Genomic DNA, 8,723 nt, shown 5'->3' with positions numbered 1-8,723 from the left:
GAAATACTTTGAGGTCAGGGCACCCTCAAGAAATACAGGATTACAAAAAAAAGGATGTACATATATTTAATGTATATAAAGCTAATAAAAGGGCAGTCCCAAGTTCAATAGAAATATCTATACAATCCATACAGTGGGCTGAGGGCAGAGGAAGAGGTTGTAAACCCACACCCAAACATGTACAAAAATAACTTACACAGCAACCCCTTCAAGGGGGCACTGCTCCCCACCAGGCCCCCAGGGCCAGGGGACACTGAACAGCAGCCCCAGGAGCCCAGCAGTACAGGCCCAGACAGAGTTTTCAGAGTGAAGGAGCACCAGTTCGAAGGACAGAGGCCTAAGAGGAGGCCTTGAGGCGGTTGCTAGCAGAGCGTGAGCTCAGCAGCTTGTCCACCATGGTGCGGGCATAGCGTAGCCGGCTAGCCAGTTCCTTGCAGCAACCATATTCCTCCAGAAGACTCAGGCGGTATGTGCGGAAGTCCCTCTTCTCATCGATGTAGGTCACTGCTGCCATTAGGGGGCAAAGGATAAGTTTGGTGTGGTCCTAGGAAGGAAGAAGGGAGTGAGTGAAGAGCTCAGCTGATGCCTGAGGAAGGCAAGCGAAGGAAGACACCCAGCTGGTGAAAGGGACAGCATTCTCACCCCACCCAACCACCCCAAGTACAAGCCCTTGCCCCCGCACACCTGGAAGAAGTTAATTTGTACAGTGCCATTGCTGAGGTGCAGGATGATGGCACTGCGTGTGCGGAACCATGTTCGCAGGTAGGGCAGCCGGGCCAGTTCATCACCCTCCCGGGGTGTGATGTTGGCCCCTGCCTTCAGCAGGTGTTCACTCATGTAATTGCGGAAATACTTCAGGAGGGTGATCTGGTTGGAAAGTTGGGATAAGGATTCCAGAATGAGGGTCTGACCCTGAGGCAGCCCCCACACCCTGTCACACCATCCCTCAGCAACCAGTTCCCACCTTCTTCATCAACGAGTTAGGGTGGGAGCTCACGGCGAGATAGGACTCTGTACCATCACGCTCTATGTACTGCAGGCTATCACCATCATTGTAGAGGATGAGGCGTGTTGAGTCATTAAAGAGCACCCCCACACTGTTGTCACACAGCTGGTACCCTAATGACAGTTCAAAGATTATCTTAGAAAGGCAGGAGGAGGTGGGCAAAGGCCTGGGAATAGCTCAGTAGTAGACTGCTTACAAACTTAAGGCCCTAACAATTCTTGGTAACACAGACACAGATACACAATTACAGACATCACTCATTCATTCACTCAAAGGCTACCATGGCCACACCATCCCCTGCCCACCCCACGTTCTGGAGACACCTACCAAGTCCATACTTGTCCGAATAGTCTACCCACTTGCTGACCCAGAAGATGGGGATGCATGCAGGATCCTCAGCCTCCTCTGGGATAGAAAAAGAGCACTGGTTAGGTCTTCTCAGGCAGCTGGGGGGAGAGGGGCACCCCATGAAGCCTGGGGAGGAGCCTGACAGCACAAACCTAGACACTCAAATGAAAAATTGCAACCCAGGATGCCAAGTCCCACACTTCATTAAGTGGGACCCTTTACTGTGTCCCAGGAACTGGTAGGCAAGGACAGGAAAAGAAAACCCCAGGCTTCTAGAAGGGGCCACATTCCAACCACAGGGACGAAGTGTGATCAAAGTCTCTTAAGCAGCTGTCATTAACACTAGGGCTGGTGGGAAGCCTATTGCCCCAGATTAAAGTGATCAAGAAACTGAGCAGACCCAACAACTCCAGCAACACCAGAACCAACTTGGTGCACACAAGTCCCTACTGCAAAGACATGAGGAAATGTTATGGAGAATTGAGTCAGGCTGAGAAGTGCTGGCAGTGGGTGTCTGGGTGGTGACAGTGAGCACAAAAGCCCTGAGGCTGGAATGGTATTAATTCCCTGGGCAGGAAGGAGACAACAGTTGTAGCTATGCCAAGGCCACCTATAAAATGAGATGGGGCAGAAACCAGCAGAAGGCACACTTGGGTGTCATGCTAACTCATCTGGATTTTGATCTATAGGAAATGGGCACTCTGCTGTGCTGATCGAGAAACCCTGCCTTCTCCAGATGTGCAGCCCCTGACAATATTCACCTTGCCGCACCAGCCCTCGCTCTGAGGGCTTAGAGGCATTGACACTGGTCAACTGCTGCAGCAAGTCACTAAGGTGGCACTCGATGGCTTCATTTGTCTCCCGAACCACTGGTTCCTCCTTTTCCCGGGGACGGTCAGGCAACGGGTTCTCCATACCTAAGAAGGTGACAAAGTCATTGACCAGGCACAAAACTGGGGGAGGGAACACAGGACTACCCTGCCACAGCGATCACTACTGTGGGGAACTGAGTCACTACCCGGTTTTCGTATCAGGTATGTGACGCATACTGAGAAGCCACAACATGTCAGCTGCTCAGGCCTCTGCTCCAACAGCCTGGCCTTCTAGCACAGCAGCTGCCACTGTCACTCAGGAAGGCAGCCTGAAGTTACCAATTCAAGCAAAGAATGAAGGTCACCTTGTACATCTAGGAAGGAGGAAGGATGGGCAAAGCAGTGTAACCCTTTTGCTTTGTGTGCGTACAGATAACTGAGTAACTGAATAGACACACACATACTGAAGCATTAAGTTGGCCTATGGTATGGTCACTCTTGCCATCTTTACGCTTCAATGATTCATTTCCCCAAACCAACTCATTAGTTCTCCTGTGAAACAGGACATTTCTTAAATTTTCAATTAGAAACAACAAAAATCCCATTATGCTACATTAAGAATTCAAGTGTGAAATAAAATATTCAAGATCTGATTTTAAAACTAGCCAAGCTGGGCGGTGGTGGCACACACCTTTAATCCTCGCACTTAAAAGGCAGAGGCAGGTGGAGCTCTGTGAGTTGGAGGCCATCTTGTGCTAATAGTGAGAGCTTGTCTCCAAAGCAGGTGGAGGGGAGAAAGAAAAAAACTGTTAAAACAATATGGGATTAGATTAATGCTCACAATTCTGAAGGTTGTGCTGTGTCTGTCATGTCTATTTTCAAGACACATACATTGAAGCATTACCAACAGAGGAGAGCGCTCTCTCAAGCAGTTAAAGAAACATACAGAGGAATGTTGATGCAAACATCCAAAGAAATGTCAACAACCTGGGGGAAAAGCCGCAGAAGCTTCCTGTTCATTCTTCTACCTATTTGTTTGTTTCTGTCTCACAGCTCTGGCTGTCCTGGAACTTGCTCTGTAGATAAGGCTGGCCTCAAACTCACAGACACACTTTAGTTTAAGGGTAAAATGGCAGACTTCTGAAGTTGGCCGTAGTGACAATTCAAAAGTGAGGTGTGCTGATAAATTTGTAACCCAGAGCCCTAAGCAGGACGACTGAATCAAAAGCAGCCTGGGAGAGTTTCCTCTTGAAAAACAAAACACAAGCAGTCAAAGATGAAAGGTACAAAGGAATGAACCATGGTGGCTAAGAATGAGAACTGAGGATGGGTATCACATTACCACATTACACTCCATGTATGTACGTGAACCTGACAAGTCCCAGCATTCTCAACTAACCACCCTTCCCTACCCCCTCACCCTCAAGCAAGGTTTCTCTATATAACAGCCCTGGCTTTCCTGAAACTCACTCTGTCTCAGCCTCCCGAGGGCTGGGATTAAAGGCGTGTACCACCACTGCTCAGTGATGTTAGGAACTTTCAAAGGTAATCGAAAACAATTTCCTGGTCTTAGTGTTTAGTCCATTTTCTCTTCTTGGGCCCAATGGTTTGATTCAGTCTGTTTTTCTTGCCAAGGCCAAGGCGCAGAAGAGCCCAGACACCAGACCTCAAGGATAGATCCCAACTCTGGGGCAGAGTAAGGTGCATGCACCCTGAAAATCTGGGTTCTCTGGAGTCTACACTACTGGGACCAAGCTTTACCTTTATTGAGGACTGTGAGAGGCTTCCTGCTGCTGGGGTCCAGGCTGCTGGGAGCAATTGAAAACCTTGGTGGGATGGTGAGGCAGGTGATGGGGAGACGGGCAGGGATATAGCCAGAAGTGAAGAACTCGTCATTGAGCAACTCATGAATGGTAGGGCGGGCAGTGGGGTCTGTCTGAAGCATCTTCTGGATGAGGGAGGCGGCCACAGGATTGATGTGCTGGAGTGGAGAGGCAGAGCCTAAGTGAGATGAAGCAGAAACCCCACCTGGCATGCAGCTGCTCCTGTCTCAAATATACCATAGCTCAGTGGCCATGAGTTCCACCAGGTCCCTCCATCCTCAGCTTTATCAAGGACCAGTGTCATCCTATTGGTGAGAAGGATCATTTCTTGTCACTTGGCACTCAATAGCAACTTGGGATGATTTCTCCACCTCACCCTTGCAAAGGACATTTAGTTATTTAACACCACAGGGGTACCTGAGAACAAAGGCCTCCAGGTCCCCAGACCTGTGTTTAAATCCTAGTTCTGCCCCCTTGATTCCAGGTATGACAAATAGACTGGGCTTTCTGGACCTACCAACACATCTATAGAATGGGGGAGAGGTCCAACACCTGGAACACTACCAAGTGGGATACTTGGTTTATGGGATAAAACCTAGCACAGGCCTGTCAATCACAGCACTATGTTTCTTATGTACCAGGAATGTATTCCTGTACATTAATTCAATCGATTCTCACAAAACAGACTATTCTCCCTCCCTCTCTGTAGAATTTGAACTGAGACAGGATCTCACTATGTAGCTGAGGTTAGCCTAGAACTCGCAATCCCCCTGTCTCACTCAGCCTTATAAATATTAAGACTACTCCACTATTAGGCCTTACTTGTAGATGAAGGAACAGGCTCAAAGGAGGAAGTGCCCCTGTCTGAGAATACAAACACCCTAGGTGATAAAGCCAGAAATTATATCATAACAATCCAGCTGGCTCAAGCTAGTCCATGCTGTCTACAATGAGCTGACCTTTTGTGACATAGATACTCTATATACAAGTCAAGAATACAGATTTGAAAGGGGCCACATGTCCCATATGGACCTAGTCCCCAGAAATGGATTATTTATCCTTTCAAATGGATTTATACCATTGATTGTGAAAATAGATGTCATTTTGTCATTGGAAGCCCTATGGAAAGCCTAGTTCACAAGAGTCAAGCCATCACCCCTAAACAAAGCTCAGCTGGGAAGAGAAGTCCATGTCCCAAGCTTAAACATGTCTACCTCTACTTCCTCCTTTTCTCCCTGTGCTTTACATCCACTCAGGAAGCTGGGCATGGGGCTAGGCTGATAGAGTGCTTGCCTATAAGCACAAAGCCAAGTTTAGCTCCCAGTATACCATAAAGTCAGCATGATGGCACATGCCTATAAATCTCAACACTTGGGAGGCAGAGGCAGGAGAATCTGATGTTCAAATTCAACATGCACTAAGTTCAAGGACAGCCTTTAGATATACATTCTTTGTGGCTACACTAGAGACAGGGCTGACTCATGTCTGTCCCCAAGATATAGTTGGGCTCAGTGATCAGCTTTTGATTGAAACATAAATTAAAACATTATGGTGTCTTCACCTTGGGAATACTGTATTCGTTTTTCTTGATCCGGAGGTAGGTCTCTTTTAGGCATGAGGTCTCAAAAGGTGGCTTGCCCACTAGCAAGGTATACCTGGAGGTATAAGGAAGGATTTTGCTTAAACCCCCAGGAAAGTCCAAATGCAGAAGTCTTTGTCTAGGGCAAGGGAGCTGTGCTGGATTCACTGACTTGGAATGGATGGGGGATGATCTTCAAGTCTGCCCAGTGCCACAGTAGCCTATGGCTGGGACTAGCCCTCAGAAGACTGTAGATGACATCTGGTTACCAAGGAGCCAAGGATTCCCCAGTTCTGACTGCAGAAATAAGACTCCCCAAAGACCATAGAGGCCACAGCTATCCACCACAGGCCACCACAATGGGGCTTCTGCCTACCACAAGCCTTTCTGATGATCTAATTCTCCCATCAGCACTGATCAGTGCTTCCAAAGCTTTACTGAAAGTCAGCCAGGGATTGTATTAGACCCAGGTTCAAAACTGAGATCCCACATCCTAACAAGCCCTCAGGTGTTGATAGTTTGGGTTTGTGCATGCTTTTTAGTAAGCAGCAAGGAGCTGGAGGAAGAAGTACAGACACATCTGGTCTCTTCCCTGGACTACAAGCCCAAGCTATAGGAATGCTGTAGCCTACACCAGATTAATAAGGAAAAGGGTATCATGTGGGCAGCCTGCTCTTGGAAATAGCCTTTGTATATATAAGGAAGGAAGGATCCAGAGGGTAAGGTCAACTGGGTAAAATGCCTCAGAAAATCCCGCTGAGACCCAATAGCTCCTGAGTCCATTCCCAACTTACATGATGCACCCGATGGACCACACATCCACCTCAAAACTGTGTCCCTTCTTGCTCAGCACCTCGGGAGCTATGTAGTTAGGAGTGCCACATAAGGTCTTCTTTCGTTCCCCTTCATATTCCACTTTGGTTGCCAGCCCAAAATCCCCTGGGACAGAGGGAAGAAGAGAGGTGCTTAGCTGCTAGGTGCAGGCCATCTGTGGCTGAAGACAGCTGCCTCAAAGCCTGACCATTGAGAGCCAGTGCCTTGATACTCCAGTCTCTGTTTCCTGAACCTTCCCACTGCTCTTTAGATAGCAAGGCTAGGGCGGTAAGGTGGCTCAGTAGGTACAGGTGCTTGCCGCTAAGACTGATGACTTGAGTTGACCCTGGAACCCACAGTGGAAGGAGAAAACTGACTCTTGAAAGTTACCTTCTATCTCCACCTCCCACATAAATGAAATTTAAATACATAGCAGAATTGGAAGCACTAGGGAATCATATATTCTTCGTGACTGCTGATGGACAAGTTAAAAAAAGTGACAGGAGTATAGGGATCGAGGCAAATCAGAGTCTTAAAGGAACAGGTGCTTTTCAGCTCAGTAAAGGCACAGCAAGACACTGGCCGGTGGGCCCCTCACTTTCCATTTCTGGCTTAGAGGGCAACACCCCCATTTCCCACCACCTTCCCCTTCTCTGGCTCCTATTCTCCCAGATTTCCCCTCCTTCCACCTCTTGTACTGGCACCAGACACCCGCAGGCCCAGCACCTCACCTATTTTCACCTCCAGATCTTCGTTCAGGAAGAGGTTGCCTAGCTTGAGGTCTCTGTGAATGACTTGATTTCGGTGCAGGTACTGGCAGCCCAGGACTATCTGCCGTAGATAGTAGCGTGCCTCAGGCTCCGTCAGCGCTTTCCTCCTCTTGTGCAGCTCCAGGAGAGACTGAGCAAGAGGGAAGAAGATATTGAAGCCCAAGGAAAAGGGTGGCCAGCTGGATGTGGCCAGGACTAGGCCCTCGGGAGTAAAGTATAGACGGAAGTTTCCTATCCTGACCACCAAGTCCCTAATAACCACTCTGAGGCTTATATTAATTATAAATGCTCAGCCCATAATTCAGGCTTAGCTAACTCTTCCACTTACATTAATCCTTATTTCTTATGTCTTGGCAGGCCCCTGATGCTTCTGCTCATACACTGGTCATTATCGTTTACAGGACCCTCTCCTGTTCAATCGCCCCCTTATCCAGTGTCTTCTCTCAACCCCACTCTCGACCCCCTATTTAGTTAGGGGCTTCCTTCCAGCAGGTAACCCTCTCCTTTTCCTGAAAGCTGAAGTCTGACTCAAGACAGTCTCTGACCTCCCTGCCTCCCAACCCTGCCCCACACCACTCCGGAAGCCCTAGTACCCTTGTTAACCACTTTAAACACCCATTGTCTGAACTTACTCGCAGCCTTGCGTGCAGGGGCCACCTTCCCTAATAGCAACAGGTCCCGGGCTCCGCTTGCCCTGAACCGCAGCCTCAGCAGCTCGGAATGCCAAGCACTCCTCTAGGCCACTCCAAGGCGTCGATGCCTCTTTGCCAACAAGTTCCCGGTATGGTCGCCCCAGCCTGGCAGCAGAAACACTCACCCTCCTGCGACAGAGCTCCAAAACCACAAACACAAAGTCGCTGTCCTCAAAAAAGCCGTGGAAGCCTACAACGTGTTGGTGTGCGAGACTGCGATGGATAGAAATCTCCATAGACATCTTCTCCTTTTGGTGGGGCTTGAGAAGTAAAGACTTGGGCACGATCTTGCCTGCGAACACCTCCTTTGTGTCTGCGTCCGAGATCTCGAAGCATTTGGCAAAGCCTCCTTTACCCAGAAAGCGACCCCGCACATACTGGCGCCGGCTGCGCGGGTCCACTAAGACCTCAGGAATCTCTTTCGACAGCGGAGTGGTCACTGGGGCACCGGGAGCTGCATCTCCAGGAACCCCAGCTTTCCCGAGATCGGCTGGTGCTCGAGCCAGCTTTCCCGCTTTGGCCGCTGCATTCATGCTCCTAAATTTGCTCCGCGGACCTGGCCCGGCCGGTGCAGAGGATCTTGACCTGCTCCGCTCCTCCCCGAATTCAAACGCGGCGCTGGGAACGTTACAAGGACCTGCGCGTTGCTGATTGGCCGCGGGGATTTAAAATACAAACCCGCCCAGCGCGCGGCACCATGGGAGTGCTCTACGGCGCAGCCGCCTTTAAACCCCCGATCTTGCGAGGAGAAACTTGATGGGCAGGGACTTAAGGACTTAGTGCAATTGTGATAGCCTGGGAAACTAGGAACGAATAGAATACGCGGAAATCCCCAGGGGACTGATTCGGTCCTGCTTTCTGCTCCTCGGCCGGAGAGTGC

The 8,723-nt window shown here is 49.4% G+C and overlaps 1 protein-coding gene across 1 annotated transcript; it reads right to left on the bottom strand.

Annotated features, from left to right (window-relative positions):
* Window positions 1-47: 47 nt before the first annotated feature.
* Plk1 (polo like kinase 1) lies at window positions 48-8,664 on the bottom strand. The gene is made up of 10 exons (XM_051192861.1): window positions 7,969-8,664; window positions 7,113-7,281; window positions 6,363-6,507; window positions 5,551-5,644; window positions 3,928-4,147; window positions 2,116-2,271; window positions 1,334-1,411; window positions 965-1,119; window positions 685-867; window positions 48-544 (listed from the first exon to the last, which is right to left on the bottom strand). The coding sequence occupies exons 1-10, from the start codon at window positions 8,374-8,376 to the stop codon at window positions 338-340; spliced, it is 1,815 nt and encodes a 604-aa protein (XP_051048818.1). The 5' UTR covers window positions 8,377-8,664; the 3' UTR covers window positions 48-337.
* Between the last annotated feature and the right edge of the window lie 59 nt (window positions 8,665-8,723).

This window comes from Phodopus roborovskii, unplaced genomic scaffold (assembly GCF_943737965.1).
Source record: "Phodopus roborovskii unplaced genomic scaffold, PHOROB, whole genome shotgun sequence".
Taxonomy (NCBI): domain Eukaryota; kingdom Metazoa; phylum Chordata; class Mammalia; order Rodentia; family Cricetidae; genus Phodopus; species Phodopus roborovskii.
Note: the sequence above shows the minus strand (reverse complement) of the source record. Positions and strands in the feature narration are given on the sequence as shown.

Coding starts and splice junctions, on each gene's coding strand:
- Plk1 (XM_051192861.1), bottom strand. CDS start 8,376: ATGAATGCAGCGGCCAAAGCGGGAAAGCTGGCTCGAGCACCAGCCGAT. Junction 1,412..2,115: donor GCGAGGGCTGGTGCGGCAAG/GTGAATATTGTC, acceptor TTTCTATCCCAG/AGGAGGCTGAGGATCCTGCA. Junction 1,120..1,333: donor TTCGGACAAGTATGGACTTG/GTAGGTGTCTCC, acceptor AACTGTCATTAG/GGTACCAGCTGTGTGACAAC.